Raw genomic sequence first — 22,882 nt, 5'->3', positions numbered from 1 at the left:
TCCAGAAACTCCCCCACAGTTAAGGTTTATGTAATGAAATAAGGAAGCAAATGGGATGATATGCAGTTGGTATTGCAGCTTTATAAAATATGTTATGTAGCCACAAACTTAATTTAAACACATAAATCATAGTAATCACACTTTAGGATGTTAGAAAATTCGAAAGTAATTTTCATTTCAGTATTTTCTAAATAATTAAGCGTATTCAACATTGTTTTAACCCTCGTGCTGCCTTCGGGTCACATGACCCAAAGGTTCATAACGAACCATTGTTGTGTTTACCCAATTTTACCCAATACAAAAACAAATAAAAATAATTTTCTTTTAACCATTCCAATGTGGGGGGTCTGAGACAGCCCGACAGTTAAAAGAAAATGCTTCACTTTGTTTTTGTATGAGGTAAATTTGTCGCAATACGACGGTGGGTCACAATGACTGATGGGTCAGAATGACCCGAAGATAACACAAGGGTTAAACATTGAAGGATTAAGCAATGAATCTTGGCTTGTATTCTTAAGTCATCAAAAAAAGGTATTTACAGTATAAATTCAAAAAATACAAATCCTCAAATATCAGAAAGCACTGTCTATCTCTCACACACTTAGAATACATTCTGTATATGTATTCATCAGGTGAAACCACTGACCTAAACATCTCATTTCAATGGCCACCTGTGGTTTAAGCAGTGATCCAACTGATCATGCTTTCGGTGTTTATCTGAGGAGATGAAAGTAAAGTGGTTTTTACTTCACGTAATACATTTTGTTGAAAATAATCTTGAGACTTGGTGTAAGTGACAATAATTTAAGCAGATTTAAAGTGAAAGAGCAGTTAGTTGGTATGGCATTGACAGTTTGATCCTTTCCTCAATGTTAGTGTTGTAGTGTTCTGTTGAAGTTTTATCAGTTAAGTCAGCACCAATGACTAGTTTAGCAGAAAAAGCAAAGCTCGCTCATAGTGCAGTACATTGTATGTAGTCATTCCTGTGACAGGAGTTGTTTTCGCTAAGCCTCCGGGTCAGACTGGGGGGACAAGGGCTCAGGGGACACTTCGAGACCCTGCATGATGTAGTGTCTGGAAGAGATGTGTTCTGGTGTGTGTACTGGTGTGTGTACTGGCGAGGCTCCGTTCAGAGGTGGTGTGTGTTCCGGGGACTCGGTGGAATCCAGACGGTCACCTCTGTGTCTCCTGATCTCCTGGGGAGTCTTGAGAAACCTGCAGAATGGGTCAAGGAAAGTGTGAGTACACAGTGCATCCGGAAAGTATTCACAGCACTTCACTTTTTAATTTTTCCTCAAAATTCAAAAAAGAAAATTTAATTTTCACAAATCTATTAAAAATAAAAAACAAGAAAATTACATGTACATAAGTATTCACAGCCTTTGCCATGACACTTGAAATTGAGCTCAGGTGCATCCTGTTTCCACTGATCATCCTTGAGATTTTTCTAGTCCACCTGTGGTAAATTCAGTTGATTGGACATGATTTGGAAAGGCACACGCCTGTTTATATAAGGTCCCACAGTTGACAGTGCATGTCAGAGCAAAAATCAAGCCATTAAGTCCAATGAATTGTCTGTAGACCTCTGAGACAGGATTGCATCGAGGCACAGATCTGGGGAAAGGTACAGAAAAATGTGCAGCATTGAAGGTCCCATTGAGCACAGTAGCTGCCATCATCCATAAATGGAAGAAGTTTGGAACCACCAGGACTCTTCCTAGAGTTGAGCGATTGGAGAAGAGCCTTAGTCAGGGAGGTGACCAAGAACCTGATGGTTATTCTGACGGAGCTCCAGCGTTGCTCTGTGAAGAGAGGAGAACCTTCTAGAAGAACAACCATCTCTGCTGCACTCCACCAATCAGGCCACTGATTGGTGGCCTGATTGGCCACTCCTCAGTAAAAAGCACATGACAGCCTGCCTGGAGTTTGCCAAAAGGCATCAGAAGGACTCTCAGACCATGAGAAACAAAATTCTCGGGTCTGATGAAACAAAGATTGAACTCTGGCCTGAATGCCAAGCGTCATGTCTGGAGGAAATCATGCCCAGGCCAATACCATCCCTACAGTGAAGCGTGGTGGTGGCAGCACCATGCTGTGGGGATGTTTTTCAGCGTCAGGAACTGGGAGACTAGTCAGGATCGAGGGAAAGATGAATGCAGCAATGTACAGAGACATCCTTGATGAGAACCTGCTCCAGAGCACTCTGGACCTCAGACTGGGCGAAGGTTCATCTTCCTACAGGACAACAACCCTAAGCACACAAGATAACAAAGGAGTGGCTTCGGGACAGCTCTGTGAATGTCTTTGAGTGGTCCAGACTTGAACCCAAATTAAACGTCTCTGGAGAGATCTAAAAATAGCTGTGCACCGATGCTCCCCATCCAACCTGATGGAGCTTGAGGTCCTGCAAAAAAGTATGGTAGAAACTCCCTAAAAATGTGCCAAGCCTCATACTCAAAAAGACTTGAGGCTGTAATTGCTGCCAAAGGTGCTTCAGCAAAGGCTGTGAATACTTATGTACATTTTTGTTCTTAATTTTTGCAAATCTATTAAATATTAAACAAACATTGTCATTGTGGGGTATTGTGTAGAATATAATCAATTTTGGAATAAGGCTGTAACATACAGAATGTGGAAAAAGTGAAGCGCTGTGAATACTTTCCAGATGCATTGTACATCCTACCTGAAGAGCAGTTTCTGTCCCGGCTCCTTCTTGATGATGTTGAGCTTGTAGTAGTGCCGCAGTGCGCGGGACATCTTCTCATAGGTCATATTGGCTCGGTTCTGGAAAGAGCTGTGATTAACCATTTCATTTATTCCTCAATCCATTCAATCTAAGAACCAGACAGACCCTCTACTCACTTTGTGATTGCCCCAGAGTCGGGCCAGTCCATTGGGGTCAACCACCCTGAACACCAGCCTGTCATGGTCCTCCCAGCGGATAAAGTCCTGGTAGCGCTGGTCAGATAACAATTGGTACACATAGTCCCACAGCAGTCTGCACTCTATTAGAAACATGCATGCACACACACACAAAAGACAGAAGATTATGACTGAGCTTGTGTCTTATGTAACTTCAAATCTACTTCCATACATTCACAGTCAAAAGCTACCAAATCTTTTGAGTGAATGATCTCCATCTACCTGGGATCCTGCCGTTAGCCTCGCGGGGCGGAGTTCTCTCCCGATTGGACAGGTTGAGAGGCTCTTCCCTTCTGCTAAGAACTGTGGGAGGAGCCTGGGCTTGGTGGTAGGACAACACAGGGACAGCTACGGACACTGATCACAACAGGATGTATCAAGAAGTCTGACGTCAAGAATAAGCTTATAACCAAGGGGGGCTGTGACTCACCAGTGTGTGTGTGCTGTGGATGTGTATCCAGATGTGCGTAGTGGGGTGAGTAATGCTTGCTGATGTTGGAGATGGTCACAGAGGGACATGTAGACAAGGCACTGGTGGAACGACCTGAAACGGGGGGGAGGGGAGAAGGGGGAGGAGGGGCGGGAGGGGTAGAGTGTTGAAAGGGAATGTACATTTTTTACAGCATGGCCAAACAATTACCAATGAATTGTTGAGCAATATTTTTTGCTGGAAGAAAATGCAATGCTGTGTGAAAACGTTATGTTTTAGGAAGTTGTCTAACCACAGTTCAGAACAGGCTAGTTTCCCTGGTCTGGTGAGAGGCAGGTTAATGGATGTTTCCAGGTAAACCACACCTACTGGCAATCCTCCCACTCTCTAACTTGCTTCACTGAAAACACCAGGTTTGCTTGATGAAGTATATCTGTGGCAGGTTGGGCTACAGGAAGTGTAATACTCACATTGTAACAGTATCAGTATCTTTTTTAACCCTTGTGCTGCCTTCGGGTCACATGACCCAAAGGTTCACAACGAACCATCGTTGTGTTTACCCAATTTTACCCAATTCAAAAACAAATAAATAGCATTTTCTTTTAACCTTCGCAATGTGGGGGGTCTGAGACAGCCCGACAGTTAAAAGAAAATTCCTCACTTTGTTTTTGTATGCGGTAAAGTTGTCGCAATACGACGGTGGGTCACAATGACTGATGGGTCAGAATGACCCGAAGATAACACAAGGGTTAAACATATAATTTGGATGAATGGCAGCTCAGCAACCAAAACCACTTGCCTACCTGCCATGGGCGGCGCTAGGGAGGGGCTAGCAGGTGCTTCAGCACCCCCAAGAAAGACCAAAGCACCCCGATAGCACCCCCAAAAATATTGCTAATTTATTAATATAAAGTAATACTTTATATTAGGAATACTAATTTATTAATTAGTATTCAGGCCCGGAGTGGCCATCGGGAGAAAAGGGGAGAATTCCTGGTGGGCCGCTCTGCCCGCTCATAAATTGGGCCAGCAGATCGCCTGCTTTCTCTTTGTTTTTTCACACACCAAATTAAACTAGTTTGTTAAGTTACTGTGTGACTGATAAGTAAGCTAATAGGCTACACTAGGTTTTTAATCTAAATAAGCGCATGATCAGACCGTGCATTAAAAAGTGCCATTTTCAGTTGTCGCGCATGCTGTCTTTCTTATTGTTGTGGAGGGAATTAGCAAGATTAAGCTGATGCGAAAATAATAAAATGGATGGGGGAAAGATGCCAGGAGGAACTGAAAAAGCCAGGTAAAAAATTAAAGATCTGTCACTTCATAAAACTATGTTCCTGCAAGGGTGGGAAAAATATGTTTCTCAAAAGCACAGAATCTTTCAGGTAAAAATTTGGGTTGTAATTTCCGGAAAATATAGCTCTGACAATATGAGTCCAACGTAATGTTTATATTACATAAATCTCAATAAACCATTTTTCACTGAAATTAATGCAAAAAATCTTGCGCTGTGCGCGCTCGCATTAATGTGAAGTTCCGATTTCACCTCACATCAAAACCTGTAGGTCCTAGGTTCGGGTTAAAACCGAATATTCAACGTATGGCTCGGCCCCTGGTGGGGATGGGCTGGTTTTGACCATTACATTCCCGGGCTGAAAATGGGTCCCACACCGGCCCTGATAGTATTTATATATAATATATAGCCTATATATATAATTACGCAGCTCCCCCTGTCAATGATCTAGCACCCCCTCAGCACCTGCATAAAAAATTCTCTGGCGCCGCCCCTGCTACCTGCACTCTTTTGTTTAGTGAAACTGGCTTATCAACGTTACCACTGTATGTTTGATCTATCTGTACTATCTGGGTCAGATGGCTGAGTGGTTAGGGAATCGGGCTATCAATCAGAAGGTTGCCGGATCGGCACCGTTTTTTCCACAAATACACATAAGATAGCCATACAGACTCACCTGTGGCCTCATTTGAACCTGTAGGTGGAGGCCCCAGGATTATGTGATGGAGGTCCAGTTGGCTGATAGGTGGTTGTTGGATGTGACTGGGAGGGTTTGGCAGGAGGTGGCCATGGGAAGGTTTTAGGGGGGCAGAGACTACACCTCTTCTCTGCTGCTTCACACACTGTAGAAGTTCATACAGCACATCGCCTATGAGTAAAGAGAGTTTACACCGTGAACAGAAACACATACAAAGACTGCATTGAGATATAAAGATGATGTACTGGCGTTCTGTTGACTCAAATCACAAGTTTTTAAGTCCATAAAAGGCCACTGATGCAGCATCAAGACATGCTGTACACAGGCAAAAGAAAGTTCACTTTCCAAACGAGGTTTTGGGGTAGGCTTAATCCATTCAAGCAACAACCAAGTCATGCCAATGCTCCCTGTGAGCATTGGCATGCTCACAGTTCTGGTAAAAAGAAAACATCTGTGCTCCCCGCAAGCTTCATAACTAACCCCAATTACAGACCTTACTTACTACTTAGTGAGGTGCCCATAGTGCCAAAAAACTACCAAACTAAAATACAATAAACAAAATAACTACTGATAATAATAATGAAATAAGATGATGATATCATCTCATGAACATCTGCACATATATTCTTCTCTCTCTGTCTTTGTATTCACTTCTTTCCTCACTCACATGAACTCACGTCATATTTGTAAACACACACACTCTCATACCTGAACTAGGGCAGCGTCGTCTGAAGTCCTCCTTAGTGAGCAGACACAGCGCCCGTCCGTTCATCTCAAAGTGTCCTCTCTCTGGTCGCCGCAGAGCGTATTCCTTCTGGGCCCAGTGCAGCCAGTGTGCCACATCCTCCTTATCCCACAGAGAGGGGTTTATACCTTAGGAACGCACACAGCATTTGACCCAGTTCAACCACAAGAGCAATGAAAGGCAAAATGCTTTGGAGATGTGAGAAATTCAAATGAAGGGTCAAAACATGTATATTTTCAATTGAAAGGGTTGTTTGTTCATAAATTACGCATAATAAGTGTTTGTGTGTGTGTTGTCGGTGGGCCACTCACGTAGCCGTCCGGGTAGTTGCCACAGGTCTTCTTGAGCAGGGTGGCAAACAGCAGGCAGGTCAGGGGCGGTTGGGCACATTACAGGAGGAAGTAGGATTGCCCTGCCAGGCATTGGTGTGGTTATGGGCAAGTCATTGGTTCCTCTGTCTTCTTGCTAGAAAGAAAAAACGACACATTAATTGTATATCTTTAGTGTATACACACGATCACTTAGTCATATGAAACATAGTATAGTAGATGTATCCATTAAAAAAACGTGTGCATGTTGCACACAACATAATATTTTAAATGTCCGTTTATAGCTAAAATAATCGTTTAAAGTTCAATAATAAAAAAAAATCGTTGTTTTATTCAAGTACGTGCAAAAATTGATTAATTTGGGCATTCAGGTTACTGAAAACAAACAAAAAAGCAGACTTCCCCGTTCTAATTATTGGACCTTACCTTGATCGAAGGTGACTGGGAAACTTCTTCCATTATGTTACCTGTTCTGGATTGGAAAGGGTAACTACCACGACGTTTCTCCAAAGAGGCCTACAGACAAATATAGAATGATTTAAAAAAAATAGATAGCCACACACTTTGGTCGCCACGAAAAATTACAAAAAAAGATCGACATTCTCACAGGGCTTTTCATATCCTTCCGGGAAATGAAAACGAAAGGGAACATATCCATAAAGGTTCAATGACTGCATGTGACAAAAAAAGAGAAATGAAGAGGTTCGTTAAGTTTAATAAACTCTTAAAAAATGGTTAATCTTATATAGGTATAAGTGAACCTGTAATCATTCCTGTAGTGTATTAACTTCAAACATTCAAACTGACTGATGTTACAATTGAGTTATACCATTTTCAGCACTGAAGTTTCTCAGTGCTGCTCGCGTGTGCGCGTCCAGCTGCGCGTTGTGTGGCTCCGCCTTTACAAGGAAATGAAGTTTGCAATCAAGACCAATTTCGAAGGACAGCCTACAAATACATAGCCTGGCTCTACCCTCCTACGTACTTCCGCTCAATTTTGATTTAACTTCTGTACTAGGCCTGGCCATGAGGTAAGTAAGTCAGATGTCTCCGGTTAATTTTCTACCGGCCAATCAGCGAACAGAGGGAGTGGCTGTTGTGCGAGTTTGTGTTGTAGTTCCGTAATGGCGGGAGAAAGATGCGAGCGAAGCCATTCGGTCCGTTGTGGCAACGCTGCCGAATATCCATAAGCTAAAGCCAGAGCAAGAACAAGTTTTGCTGAGTTTTGTTGGTGGCCATGATGTTGTGGCCCTCCTCCCCACGGGGTTCGGGAACAGTTTGATTTCCCAGCTACGGCAGCTATCTCTGTTACAGTAGTGGTGAAGGAATTGGCTAAGGCGAACGCTAGCGATTGGTTATAGCAGATCAGGGTGGCTCTGGGCAGATCCAATAGTTTTAAACTTCAACAGAGTACCCGCCTACAAGGAAGTCAACGCTTGTCAATGGAGCGAGGCCAGACTCTCTGTACAAATGAAATGTACAAGAGTCTGGTTAGGACCAGGCTAACAAATACAGTCCTGTTTTTGTTTTTTTAACCGTTTTTTCTTCCTTGAGTGGCTTCCAGTGGCGGCTGGTCAATAGAGGGCGCTAGGGTGCTGCCCTCCCTGGTGAAAAGTGTTTTAGATTTTTGTTTTTCATGTAATATATTTTCTAAACAATAACTACTCATTTTAAGCATGACTGTGTTAAAAATACACAATAATGTGTTGTGTGTGTATATATATATATATATATATATATACAAAAATTCTGTTTTGGGATACATTTACTTCATGCTCGACATCTGGGGCGCTAGAAAGATCACCCATCGAAACGCCTACCAACCTGCTTGCGATAGGTGAATTGCTGACCGTTGCTAACAAGAAACACATATTTAGCCAATCAGCGTCCTCAAAAATGATGCCTAAAGGGCGCTTAAATAATCGCCCCAAGCAAATGGTGCGTTTATATGGAGGATTATAGGGGCTAAAACTAAATAAATAAATAATTAAATAATTTAATGGGTAAATACTTGGATAAATAAATAATTATACAACACAAAGCTTAAATAAATGACTAATTATATAATTTAATGCCTAATTGACATACAAAATATATAAATTACAAATTAAATGAGACACTAAATATATAAATGTTACATGTATTTGTATGTGTATATATATATATTTACGTTTTCATGTTTTCACATTTATTTATTTATACTTACATTTATTTATTTATACTTACATTTATCCACGGTGTTAGCCTGATGTTGTCATACTCTGAGTCTGATACCGCTCCGTTGGGCTGTGAGTATGGGGCGTGTTTCAACCGAACCGGAAAAAAATGCCTCTTCACTCAATTGGATAGACCTACAACCAATCAGAGCAACGTAGTATGTTGTTTGTTGAAAACGAATTCAACTAAGCGCTCTTTGGTGATGTGGTTGATTACGTTACTGTTGATCATCTGTCCATCATCGTATAAAGCCCGCCCTGACAATTTGATTGGTCCGAACAGCTCTTGTTCGGACATAGTTTTTCCCCAACCGAGCGACCCCAGACCCAACTTCCCAACCAAATTTTTTTGTGGGCGGGCTGAGTTTGGCTGGCACCCAGGCTACCACGGTGTAACTTGCTGCAGCAAAATAAATCTGTCGTCCTTCGTCACCAAGTCAGGGAGCGGGTTAAAGCCTCTGATTGGTGAATGAACAGTATTACACACCAGGCAGGCTCAACCAGTCGATCAAGCTCTCTTCGATCTAGAGGGATCCTCTATCGTCTCACTCTGCAGCTGCTAGGGGTGTGCGATACTGCAAAATGTGGTATCGATACGATACCAAGGAGTAAATACAGGGCCAGTATTGCCAATACCGATACTTTTTACTTAGAAAAGCAGTTTATCTACTTTCGTGTCGTGGAAAGCAATACCTCATAATTTATGAAGTGAATGCATCATCAATATGAAAATTTGAATGAAAATGTGAATTTTCATGATCGTTGAATGATTTTTTCTTTAATTAATTGTTCATAATTATGATCATAATAAAACACGGGACAAAGAGTTTTGTCAAAAATACTGTTAGTGTGTGCCGCTGAGTCGCCAAAGCCACCGGACTGACGTCAGTCCGGGGACCGCCTTTTTTGGCTCTGGTCTGTATCTTTGTCACGCCCCAAAATGTACATCCAGACCAGCACTCACTGGTGTTCTTGCCCAGTCCGAGGTAGCGTAGATCTCCGATGCTAGTGTAGCTGCGCGCTGCTCGTAGGCTACTTCTAAGCAATTACAAAGAATAACGTTTTGAAGTATAACAAGGATATTGAAAATGGACAACGGTCGTAAATGCTGTGTTCCAGGCTGTACAGGGAAGGCTAACACTCAGTCTTCCCAAGGAGCCAAACATTCAACAGGCATGGCTGCTGTTTGTCTATGAGAAGATCCCGGCGAAGTTCGACACTCAATTATTCATTTGCTCTGAACATTTCACCCAAGACAGTTTTGACAACCTTGGACAATTTCAAGCAGGATTTGCTAAGAAGCTGAACCTGAAAAGATATGCTGTTCCGACCGTACGCTCATCGCAACCGCAAGCTGTAAGTAGGCTACAGTATGATTTTGTCGGTAACAGTTATTAGCAATGCTAACGTCTCCTGTATCTAGCATAGGTAGAATGCTAAATACGTTTCTAAACACATCAACATACTTTACTTAGAAAATGACTCTAGCTAGACTAGCTGTAGTCGGCATTAGAAGGGAAGCTTCCGAAAAATAGCCAGAAAACAAATAGCAGTCTGGCCTATTGCTAACGCCTGTCTAGTAGATTATTTATTTGAAAGAACTGGAGAAAGGCAGGTGCTAGATACAGGATACGTTAGCATTGCTAATAACTGTTACCGACAAAATCATACTACAGCTTGCGGTTGTGATGAACGTAAGGTCGGAACGCACCTCTTTTTAGCAACAGCTTCATAGCAAATCCTGCTTTAGCTACATTGTCGCAGGTTTTCAAAACCGTCCTTGGTGAAATGGTTCGCGCAAATGTGTCGAGGGTCGAACTGCACAGGGATCTTCTACGCTACGGTATAGACAAACATCAGCCATGCCCGTCTAGTCAATGTTAGCTAGACTAGCTCATCTGCTTTTAATTAACGCTGATTTGCAAGGAACGCAAGAACAGCTGGATAGCGAAAACACCCAGACTGCAGGCATTTAAACTAGTTAGCTTGCTAACGCAAGAGCATGTGTGATGATTTAGCCTAGTTTATTGGCAATGGGGCTAACGTTGTTTCATGTTCCTGACTGTTTCATTCAAATAAATAACCTGTGTTGTTATGTAAATCTACAATTCACGATGCATGTTTGTCCAGATCTTTGTCAGGTTATTTTTCAGAAAGATGTCTAGAGCTAGCTAACTGAAGCTGAGTTGAATCACGATATAGTTTGGTTGCTATAAGCTGTAACGTTCTACCCACCTAAGTCAATCCAGTTTGCTTCGACAACAGAAGTGGAAACAACTAACGTTAAAATTTCAAATTATATCTAGTCAATCTGTTGAAAACAGTGTTGTGTAGACACAATAGATTTATTTGCGCGTTTTTATTTCACGTCTCCAACTTCGGTGTTTCAGTGAGTGCTGTTGGCCCTGTTGCGTTTTTGCTCCCCAGCTTCACTCGTTGAAAACCAAGCAATCAGCGCGCAGCTCATCTAAATATTAATGAGCATACCATAAAAGGAGAAAAGCTAGTGTTTTTTCCCGGGCAAATTTCAGAGGATCTATCAGGGGGCATAGAACAGCACCCGGGCCATTTTCAACCCAACCAATGTTACATACCCTATTCGGAGACCTTAAGGAACAGTGTGAAATACCCAAAAAACCCAGTCAATCACCCCTTTAAGCAGGAAGTCATTAGAGTCAGTGTGGACCCTTGGCCTTGTTGAAGAGGCCAACAGCGGAATGGAAGAATTGGTATTGGTCCTGATGGACCGCAGCCTTCTGCCAGAGGGGAGTAGCTGGAACAGGGAGTGACCAGGGTGGGAGGGGTCGGCCACAATCTTCCTCGCACGCCTCAGTGTCCTCGAGGTGTGCATGTCCTCGAGGGTAGGCAGATTGCAGCCGATCACCTTCTCAGCAGTGCGGATGATACGCTGCAGTCTGCTCTTGTCCTTGGCAGTGGCAGCAGCGTACCAGATGGTGATGGAAGAGGTGAGGATGGACTCAATGATGGCTGTGTAGAAGTGCACCATCATTGTCTTTGGCAGGTTGAATTTCTTCAGCTGCCGTAGGAAGTACATCCTGTGTTGTGCTTTTTTGGTGAGGGAGCTGATGTTCAGTTCCCACTTGAGGTCCTGGGAGAGGATGGTGCCCAGGAAGCGGAAGGACTCCACAGTGTTGACTGGGGAGTCGCACAGGGTGATGGGGGTGAGTGGGGCTGTATTCTTCCTGAAGTCCACAACCATCTCCACTGTCTTAAGAGCATTGAGCTCTAAGTTGTTCTGGCTACACCAGGTCACCAGGTTGTCAGCTTCCCACCTATAGTCAGACTCATCCCCGTCAGAGATGAGCCCAATGAGGGTGGTGTCGTCCGCAAACTTCAGAAGTTTGACAGACGGATGACTGGAGGTGCAGCTGTTGGTGTACAGGGATCATGATAGGAGTGTTTGTACCTAAATTTAATTCCACAGAAAAGTTTCTAACTTATATCAAGATTAAAACTTTACTTCTGAATCTATTTACAATTTGCATTGTTACCAATGAAACAGTTAAATCATTACATCCGTAGTCATAGCACCATTTAGTCCATACGTATTTCAACATACAAAACTAACAGTCATTCCCAAGACAATTCCCATTATTATCACAAAGTCCAATTTGCTGAAACTGATGCCATGATTATGTATGCATGGAGATTGTGTAATCTTCTCATAAAAAATGTAGTCTAGTTGATTAAAACGGCAAACTCAACGCACTGTACTATAGGCACAGCGCAGAGTTTTCCTTGATTTGACGCAGAACGCGTTTCCTTTGTTTGACGCTATCAAACAAAGTTCACGCTTGCAATGACTCACGTGTACCATGCTATCTTCTTTGAAACTAGCCAGGAATGACCCCGTTCACCTCGGGTCATTTCCAGGACTTTACGTGTCAAATCCGTCACCATAATCCAGTCTCCTTAAGTCAGCGGACCTCTCACTGGATTGAGACAGCATCTCTCTCTTGTCTGTGGATTTCAGAATGAAGTAGACTTCACAGTAATTAAAATGACATTCTCACAGAGGTCAGTTAGCAGACACTCTTATCCAGAGCGACTTACAGTAAGTACAGGGACATTCCCCCCGAGGCAAGTAGGGTGAAGTGCCTTGCCCAAGGACACAACTTCAATCGGCACGGCCGGGAATCGAACCGGTAACCTTCTGATTAACAGCCCGATTCCCTAACCGCTCAGCCACCTGACTCCACTTGAATGGTTTGTAAATCCATATGCTGTAAACACTTTTGTTATCGCCATCCCTCCTGTTTGAGACATGATTCATCCCATGGCTCAAATCAATAATAACAAAATAGATTGTTGAGTAACATAAGTTCCTCCTGTGAATTTACATAACCCACCATTTTGGTGACACTTCTTGCATATCTCTCAAAACAGTCTCATCCACTTTCCCTAATGTTAAGACATCCTGTATGGCTGCCTCTTTTGCTGCCACATCTGCTTTAGCATTCCCAGAAAAATGAAATCAATGTTATCAGTATGAACTTCCAGTAGAGCAAACAAATTCTTCATAATCGATATCTTCCCAGGTGATCATTGCCCTATCATCATGCATCATGCAGGAGCAATTCCCTTTTCAAACCATAGTATAGGGAAGACTATTATGAATATTAGCAACAGTAAGCTACATATGGTACCACGGATGTCACAATACTACGGACGAGGAAATAGGTTGCCCATCTTTTCTACCTTTCCCTGCTTACTGTCTCCTATCTTTTTAGCCTATTTAGTACAGTCTCTTTCTTGGCCGGTCGGTTTCTTCACTGAGTTTGAGATGGGCCTTTCAATAAAAGAAAGACTCCCCTTTGTAGTCAGACTTGTGCCTCAAGAGACGGTGGTGAGTAACTAATCTGACTCTATATCAATGTCCCAGACTTTCTTACAGTGTGACAAGTGTCTCCAAAATGTCCTCTCTGCTATTTTGACTACAGTGGGTGTGGTGATTAGGACCTGATATGGTCCTTCCCACCTTGGGCTGGACCAGTTCTTTCTTTTGATAACTTTAATCAATACCCAATCTCCTCATTTGACTTCTCCACTCTTTGGTTTACTGTTTCACCTGGAACAGAATTTAGCAGAAGATATCTCTTTTCTAGTTAGCATTTTTATAAAATCGGTGAACATTTTGAATCGCCTCTTCATCATGCTATGTGAAAGGTTTAAGTTGTGGTATTACATATGATCTTCCATAAATCATTTCAAATTATGTTAATGCCTCTGGTATACATTTACATTTAGTCATTTAGCAGACGCTCTTATCCAGAGCGACTTACAGTAAGTACAGGGACATTCCCCCCGAGGCAAGTAGGGTGAAGTGCCTTGCCCAAGGACACAACGTCATTTGGCAAAGCCTAATGTAAACCTAAAGTAAACCTTCAGATTACTAGCCCGACTCCCTAACCGCTCAGCCACCTGACTCCACAGTCAGGTGGAATTAAAGTATAGGACTGGGAACGACTTCAATCCACTTAGTAAACATATCTATCATTACCAGGCAGTATTTTTCCCTTCACATTTCTTTTTGTTGAGCAAACACATGTAACAGTATATGATAAGACAATACATCATCATTTGATATTCAACTCCTATTAGTTATGCCTAGAAATGACAATCTGTTTCCCTTCTTTAGAAAATCAACTGTTAGTGTCGTTTCTTTCACTCCAAAAAAAACTTTTCTTTCTTTTAAAACAGTTAAGTTCAAGACCTATATTGTTTTAGATTCTCTTTTTATCAAATGCAGTGGCATAACGACATCTCTGACATTGATAACAAACCAAACCATTTAAAAATCGGTTGAAAATTGAGCAAGTTATGGTCATTTAAAAAGTACATGTAGCACTAACACAATGTTATGGGTGAGCGAGTTGACTGTAGCAAGATGGCTGCCATGTGCGGACGTTCTAGACTCCGCTGTAAGACATCTAGTCTTTACATATATCTATAGTAGAAACAACCACCAAGCGCAAGGAAGGCGCAGAAAACTTAAGGGAGAAAAAGATAACAAAATCTACAGGCGAATGCCACAAAATGTGCAAAAATTTCGAACATGTTTGGAGGGGCTTTAGCTGCTTCAACATCAGCATTTCCTGTAGAGGAAGGAGGAGAGGTGGCTGGCTCAGAGAGGCAGAAATATACTGACAGGGTCAGGGAAGAAGCCGAGGAGGAGGAGAGTGATAGGAGCGAGTGAAGAAAAGATGGAAGAAAGAGTAGTTGACGACGTGGTAAGGAGTAGGCAAATTCACTCTCAGGAAGGGAGGGAGGCTGTGTCTGTGTGTTATGTGCGCCTTACGTCGTAACTGCAAAAATCCAATAACATGAATAATACTGAATGAAGTTCTGAAGGGGAAGATTATGGGAATATACCACGCAAAATAAATGATCTATCTAGCTAAATTGGAGGACACAGTATTACTAGGTAACCCTATTTTAACCACTGCGGCCACCAAGCATAGGTAAAGTGGTATCAAAGGGTATCTGTATGGTAATAATCCAGTGCTGTTCAGAGGGCAATGCAGCTTTCCACTGTTACTTGCACTTGAGTATGGACATTGTGTACTATATGGCCTCCAAATCGTCAATAAAAAGTGAGCTCTTTTCCAGGGCATATACTACTCTCAGCAAAAAATACTACTATAAAATACCATAAATATACAATTCATAACTCTAAGAATTAATTAATTATTTAGTGTAAGATCAACAGATAAGTCTTGAGACCCCTCTTGAAGGATCCAAAACTATCACATGAACGCAGAGCACTAGGCAACTCATATCATAAAATGCACGCATATTTTAACCCTCGTGCTGCCTTCGGGTCACATGACCCAAAGGTTCACAACGAACCATCGTTGTGTTTACCCAATTTCACCCAATACAAAAACAAATAAAAATAATTTTCTTTTAACCATTGCAATGTGGGGGGTCTGAGACAGCCCGACAGTTAAAAGAAAATGCTTCACTTTGTTTTTGTATGAGGTAAATTTGTCGCAATACGACAGTGGGTCACAATGACTGATGGGTCAGAATGACCCGAAGATAACACAAGGGTTAAGAGGACTGTCTGCAGTGAATGTGTCTGACCAATCACGGTGGGTGTGGGCTAGCCTGGTCCAGAGCCATAGAAAAAGAGAGTTGCCACACGCTTTGATCTCGCCAACACGTGATCACATGGTTCATGTAGCTCGCTATAGTTCCAAAAAACCCCACTGCTGTCAACCGGTTTGAATGATTTTCAATGAAGCTGGCCAACGGAAGTCGCTTTCTCAGGCAAATGATGAATGAAACTAGCCTGGCTCTGCCCTCCTACGTATTTCCGCTCGATCTGGATTTTGCTTCTGTACTAGGTCTGGGATTTCAATGCATCAGTCGGTTTTCAGAAACAATTTTTTTGTAGGTCCAATCAGTGAACAGAGGGAGTGGCTGAGAACGATGACGTTGATGTCGTGCATTAGTTTGAGTTGTAGTTCAGTAATGGCGGCGGAGAAAGATGCGAGCGAAGCTATTCTGCGGTTGTGGCAACGCAGCCGAATATCCATAAGTTAAAGCCGGAGCAAGAACAATCCTTGCTGAGTTTTGTTGGTGGTCCTGATGTTGTGGCCCTCCTCCCCAGGGGGTTCGGGAAAAGTTTTATTTTCCAGCTACGGCAGCTAGTTCTGTGGTGAAAGAGTTGGCTAAGGCGAACGCTAGCGATTGGTTATAGCAGATCAGAGTGGCTCTGGGCAGATCCAATAGTTTTAAACTTCAACAGTGTACCCGCCTTCAATGAAGTTAACGCTTCATCCGAATCCGATATTCTGGCTATCTTCAGCAGACTCGTATCTACAAAAGGCAGTCCTCCCTGACGTGTTTGGTGTAGAATGGAGTGAAATACAACATTGTGAACACTCACTGCCAGTGAAACACAGGAAAAAAGCTAGAGCTTTTTTGTCACTTGGTTCCGGTAGCTCGCTGTAGTTAAAGGCCATATGGCAGGTTAATTTTTCCAACGAATTTGCGCTATTTGCTTGTTGGTAATAAACATTTAAACTGTTATCCATTGTATTTGATGTTGCTGGGTCTCACAAAACGGAATATAATACGAAAAAGTAGCTACTTTTTGCAATGATTCTTCTTTCCCCCACAATGCATTGCATGACGTAACGTTGGGGAGACGACCGACCAAAGCCCGCTTAGAGACTATTGAAATCGATTAGATATAAACACTAGGCTAGTACCAGAGAATGTCTAATATGGTCTCTGCTAGTACCATCAAAACATGGGACATCTTATCGGAAATGTGTTTACAACGTCGGGGAAAATATTTAATTGTTGGAATGCTGCTTCAGCATTCCAAGTATTGTTCTTTGAATCTTTATTCAACTTATTTTTATTATTATTATTTATCTTCTATTTCTTCCGTGGCACCTTTCAGCGCCTTCAAATCTTCAGCTATCAAAAAATTCAGCAGTTTCAGGCCATGGGTGCCATGACTTTTCAGCTTTGTACCTCTTATGCTTGAATTAATATAAATCAATATTCATAAGATTTTTAACATGGGTTTCCAATGGAGTTTTCTTTCAAATCCTCTCAAACTTCTTTAAACTTCTTCAACTTCCAAATCCTTCTTCTTCCTCAATCTTTCAGCTAGAGCCACCATTGTAGATTGTTGGATTGGATTATTGGTTGATCTCAGACAATTTAGTTAATGAGGTTAATGGATGTGAAATTTCAGCATCACCCCTGACTGATCATTGTGTAATATCTTTGACACTTTCTCCAGGTGGAAGAGAGAATAACATAAACTCCATATGGAAATTTAACAATACCCTTTTGGAAGATGCTGAGTTTTGTACAGTAGTTAAACAACTGGTTATAGAAGTAGGTGAATTGGAAATGTCTTTTCTGAGTAAATGGGAATGGTTCAAGTTCAAAATTAAACAAATAGCTATTAGGATAAGTAAAAAATTATCAACACTTAGAGATCCTGTAAAGTGGAATTAAAAACGAGTTTCAAGTTCACCACACCACAGAATAATGTGTTATTAACTACCCATCCAAATTCGAATGAAAAAAAAACACCAACAAGTATGTTAAATTAGGCTTTGAAATCGTAAGAAAATCAGCAGTTTTCTCTGTTCGAGACTGGGGGGGCGTGACGCCTGAAGGAGCTGAAGCTCGGCCCCCTCGCTGGAAGGCGCCGCCTCTCTCAAGTAAGCTACCTACGAACCTAATGGACGCTATGTCAAGCCGAACAAAACAGTATAGAATTAGAATGTATTTGTTCAATGAGTGAAACATACAGATGCATATAAATGAAATATTCCCCTGAGCTGTAGCACAAGAGTAAACATTTACAGCAGAGACAGCAGACAGTGAGCTCTCCAACTACTTCTAGCACATTAGCTACCATTTCACCAAAATACCATCATTCTACACCGAGTAGCCTAATATCAAGTTAGCGGTTTGCACTAATTATAGCAGAGATACTTCTGGAAAAGTTATCTAGTATAATTATAACAAGCACACAGAACTTACATTTACATTTAGTCATTTAGCAGACGCTCTTATCCAGAGCGACTTACAGTAAGTACGGGGACATTCCCCCGAGGCAAGTAGGGTGAAGTGCCTTGCCCAAGGACACAACGTCAGTTGGCATGACCGGGAATCGAACTGGCAACCTTTGGATTACTAGCCCGATTCCCTCACCGCTCAGCCGACTGACTCCTTACTGACTCCAGAACTGAGTGATGAATTGCAGGCGGCGGTGGATGGTCCAGGTGCGACCGGAGGTGAACGGCCGGGGGGCGATGCTCGGTACGGCTCCGCGCTGCAAGAGAAGCCATGCGTTGGTGAACCCCGTTTGTCTCTGGTCCATGTTAAAACTGTCCGCCGTGAAATGGTCAGTGCAAAGGCGACTGTTGGAGTTTATCCGAAGCTTTCCATGAGCGTGGCTCTTCACAAAATCTATCCACCTATTTTTCCTTTCATTATTAACAGGGAACTTAAATGGCGTTGCAGCGCAGCTGGAGTTCTTGCATCCAGGGAAGATGCAGTTGCGGGTGGTGGGAGACATCCTGAAGCTAGCTAGCTAGCTGATGTAAGCTACAATAACAGTACAGCAGGAGGAGACATTCAGTGATCTGACGTAGATGGGGCAAAATTACGTAGATAGGGCATTTTCTGGCTCCGCCCATTAAAACCTGATCTGAAAACGGAAGAGAAACTGTTCTTCGGTCTAACTCCACATTTCAGTGCGACAAAGTTTTAGCGCTTTGCACATGCTTTCAGGAACTCATTTCACACGTATATAATGTACTTAGAAGCAAAACATGGAATTTACTTTACAGGATCTTTAAAGCTAGACCGGAAGAATGGTATTAAAACTGCTCTAAACTCAATTACATTTTCAAAATTGGATAAAAAAAATCAAATTGACACCAGATTATTCTAACAATGCCTGAATCTGAAACAGAATTTCCCTATTTTCCTTACTACGATCTACGGTGCGTTAAGAGCTTAGTTTCATTTCATTGTGAATGCCTTTGTTAGTCGCATTAGTTCATTAAAAAATCACTTAAGTTATCATACAGCCTCTGATACAACCTCCTAATGCACCCACTAGTGAAGTTTATGGTGCGAGGGATGAACACAGAAGAGTGAAGGGGCTCGTACCAATCAGAGTGAAGGGGCTGAGTTCCCATGATGCCCATGGAGGCACATGAAAGATGGGGATTGTTATTTAAAAAATCAAAATGCTGATCCGAACAACGTCAATCCGGTTATAATCTACACTCTTTTGGATTATAGAGAGGAGACCTTCGACATTTCAAACTTTGCAGTGCCCAGTTCTCCAGATAATCGTAGGAAACTAAAGTGGGACACACACACACACAAACAGAGATTACTGGCATTATTAGATAGATGCTCTCTCACAAATTCTTGCTCGGTGCTGCACAGTTGCTCACATTGTCTCGCTCTCTCAACCTCTCCACCCTGCGCACTCAACTTTGCCTGTACACTACTGTAGCACCCTGGTACAGCGTTGAAATGTACTTTCTTTATGCACTATTTGAGTAGAATGTTAAATCAAACAATGCATTCATAAAATGTAAATGATTAGGAAAATGACTTTCTCTCGACTACCTCTTTCTGCAGGGATGTATGCAAAGAGAATATCACAGGAATTGGGTCGTCCGACACGCTCACTTGCAGGGTGGTTGGTCACCAAGTTTCTAAAGTCGCATAACCGGATCCTGGAGGAGAACATGGTGCAGCTGTGTGGGATTCAGCCCGGTGATACAGTTCTGTAGCTGGGACACGGACCGGGATTGGGTCTACAGTCTGCAGCCCAACTGCTCACACGACCCAATTGCAAACTCGTAGGAGTGGACTATTCTCAGTACATGCACCAGGTGACATATAGTGTGTCAGTGGATGCTTGTCAGGGGAGGATCATCCTCCTTTGTGACATTTTATAAAAATTAAAATGTTGTGTAGGAGTACTGGCTTTATCCACAACTTTTAAGATTGAAAGAGGAAACACACTGCATACAGTTAGGTCCATAAATATTTGGACATTGACACAATTTTCATCATTTTGGCTCTGTATACCACCACAATGGATTTGAAATGAAACAATCAAGATGTGCTTTAAGTGCAGACTTTCAGCTTTAATTTCAGGGTATTTACATCCAAATCAGGTGAACGGTGTAGGAATTACAATACATTTATATGTGGCCCCCCCCTTTTTAAGGGACCAAAAGTAATTGGACAATTGGCTGCTCAGCTGTTCCATGGCCAGATGTATGTTATTCCCTCATGGGAGTTATTTCATTGACAAGGAGCAGATAAAAGGTCTAGAGTTCATTTCAAGTATGGTATTTGTGTTTGGAATCTGTTGCTGTCAACTCTCAATATGAAGTCCAAAGAGCTGTCACCATCAGTGAAGCAAGCCATCGTTAGGCTGAAAAATCAAAACAAACCTATCAGAGAGATAGCAAAAACATTAGGTGTGGCCAAATCAACTGTTTGGTACATTCTTAAAAAGAAAGAACGCACTGGTGAGCTCAGCAACACCAAAAGACCCGGAAGACCACGGAAAACAACTGTGGTGGATGACAGAAGAATTCTTTCCCTGGTGAAGAAAAACCCCTTCACAACAGTTGGCCAGATCAAGAACACTCTCCAGGAGGTAGGGGTATCTGTGTCAAAGTAAAAAAATTAAGAGAAGACTTCACCAGAGTAAATACAGAGGGTTCACCACAAGATGTAAACCATTGGTGAGTCTCAAAAACAGGAAGACCAGATTAGAGTTTGCCAAAAAACATCTAAAAGACCCTGTACAGTTCTGGAACAACATCCTATGGACAGATGAGACCAAGATCAACTTGTACCTGAATGATGGGAAGAGAAGAGTATGGAGAAGGGAAAGAACTGCTCATGATCCAAAGCATGCCACCTCATCAGTGAAGCATGGTGGAGGTAGTGTTATGGCGTGGGCATGTATGGCTGCCAATGGAACTGGTTCCCTTGTATTTATCGATGATGTGACTGCTGACAAAAGCAGTAGGATGAATTCTGAAGTGTTTCGGGCAATATTATCTGCTCAGATTCAGCCAAATGCTTCAGAACTCATAGGACGGCTCTTCACAGTGCAGATGGACAATGACCCGAAGCATACTGCGAAAGCAACCAAAGAGTTTTTTAAGGCAAAGAAGTGGAATGTTCTGCAATGGCCAAGTCAATCACCTGACCTAAATCCAATTGAGCATGCATTTCACTTGCTAAAGACAAAACTGAAGGGAAAATGCCCCAAGAACAAGCAGGAACTGAAGACAGTTGCAGTAGAGGCCTCACAGAGCATCACCAGGGACGAAACCCAGCGTCTGGTGATGTCTATGGGTTCCAGACTTCAGGCTGTCATTGACTGCAAAGGATTTGCAACCAAGTATTAAAAGTGACAATTAGATTTATGATTATGTTAGTTTGTCCAATTATTTTTGGTCCCTTAACCCTCGTGCTGCCTTCGGGTCACATGACCCAAAGGTTCATAACGAACCATTGTTGTGTTTACCCAATTTTACCCAATACAAAAACAAATAAAAATAATTTTCTTTTAACCATTCCAATGTGGGGGGTCTGAGACAGCCCGACAGTTAAAAGAAAATGCTTCACTTTGTTTTTGTATGAGGTAAATTTGTCGCAATACGACGGTGGGTCACAATGACTGATGGGTCAGAATGACCCGAAGATAACACAAGGGTTAAAAAGGGGGGGACCACATATAAAATGTGTTGTAATTCCTACACCGTTCACCTGATTTGGATGTAAATACCCTGACATTAAAGCTGAAAGTCTGCACTTAAAGCACATTTTGATTGTTTCATTTCAAATCCATTGTGGTGGTATACAGAGCCAAAATGATGAAAATTGTGTCAATGTCCAAATACTTATGGACCTAACTGTATGTGAATAGACAACAGACCTGATCATCTTCCCCTCCATTCCCCAGTAGATAGCAAGAGAGCTGTTGAAGGAGCAGCTGGCTAGTGGGGAGGTGATTCTGCATCAATGTGATGTGGCCACCATGCCCCTGGCAGACAGTAGTGTGGACAGAGTGTTCCACTGTAACTGCTACTACTTCTGGCCAGACCTGAGGAAAGGTACCTCAGAAATCCATAGGGTGATGAAACCAGGTAAGTCATGGTCCAACTCTACAGCCCAGCTATGTTCGCTATCTAAACTTTTGAGACACAACAAATAACTCATAATAATTCTAAGTATATAGTGACTGTCTATCTGTCACTCTCCCTGGCATGCTTTCTTTCTCCATGTCTTCTTTCCTACTACTCCAGGTGGGCTTATGGTTACCACGCTAAGGCTGAACAGGGTGGTACAGTTGGTATCCAATCCTGGCGTCCGGAAGCATACAAGGAGGCTCTGAGGGACTCTGGGTTCTCTGATGTGTGGATGGAGAACCTTAAGTATCGTGACATCTTTGAAGCCATATATGCCACTACCTGAAAATGAGAGATTTCGTTATTTTTTTCATGAAACCAGAGGATTTGTAACGATGAACGCTTCTCACCCTATCTCTAAGGGAGAGCCCGGACACCCTGCGGAGAAAACTCATTTCGGCCGCTTGTATTCGCGATCTCGTTCTTTCGGTCACTACCCACAGTTCGTGACCATAGGTGAGGGTAGGAACGTAGATCGACTGGTAAATAGAGAGCTTCGCCTTTCAA

At 42.4% G+C, this 22,882-nt stretch overlaps 2 protein-coding genes across 3 annotated transcripts; one reads left to right on the top strand and one right to left on the bottom strand.

Annotated features, from left to right (window-relative positions):
- Nucleotides 1–56: 56 nt before the first annotated feature.
- etv7 (ETS variant transcription factor 7) lies at nucleotides 57–7,317 on the bottom strand. 2 transcript variants are annotated; one of them, XM_062458290.1, is made up of 11 exons: nucleotides 7,247–7,317; nucleotides 6,844–7,088; nucleotides 6,400–6,553; nucleotides 6,052–6,216; nucleotides 5,323–5,514; nucleotides 3,353–3,466; nucleotides 3,145–3,279; nucleotides 2,863–3,005; nucleotides 2,684–2,784; nucleotides 478–1,215; nucleotides 57–222 (listed from the first exon to the last, which is right to left on the bottom strand). In XM_062458290.1, exons 2-10 carry the CDS (start codon nucleotides 6,874–6,876, stop codon nucleotides 1,005–1,007), a joined length of 1,248 nt encoding a protein of 415 aa, XP_062314274.1. In that variant the 5' UTR covers nucleotides 6,877–7,088; nucleotides 7,247–7,317; the 3' UTR covers nucleotides 57–222; nucleotides 478–1,004. The 2 variants fall into 2 exon arrangements, with proteins under 2 accessions (XP_062314274.1, XP_062314272.1); XM_062458288.1 differs by lacking the exon at nucleotides 7,247–7,317 and having other exon boundaries at nucleotides 6,844–6,933; nucleotides 7,025–7,240.
- A 12,478-nt stretch (nucleotides 7,318–19,795) lies between these two features.
- On the top strand, nucleotides 19,796–22,661 carry zgc:194242 (uncharacterized protein LOC100005854 homolog). The gene is given in 4 exon segments (XM_062460481.1): nucleotides 19,796–20,050; nucleotides 22,153–22,333; nucleotides 22,493–22,546; nucleotides 22,549–22,661. Coding segments are annotated over 4 exon segments (603 nt in total).
- Nucleotides 22,662–22,882: the final 221 nt, after the last annotated feature.

The sequence above is a fragment of the Osmerus eperlanus genome, chromosome 4 (assembly GCF_963692335.1).
Source record: "Osmerus eperlanus chromosome 4, fOsmEpe2.1, whole genome shotgun sequence".
Classification (NCBI taxonomy): Eukaryota; Metazoa; Chordata; class Actinopteri; order Osmeriformes; family Osmeridae; genus Osmerus; species Osmerus eperlanus.
The sequence above is the reverse complement of the archived record's forward strand: the minus strand, read 5'-3'. Positions and strand labels throughout refer to the sequence as shown.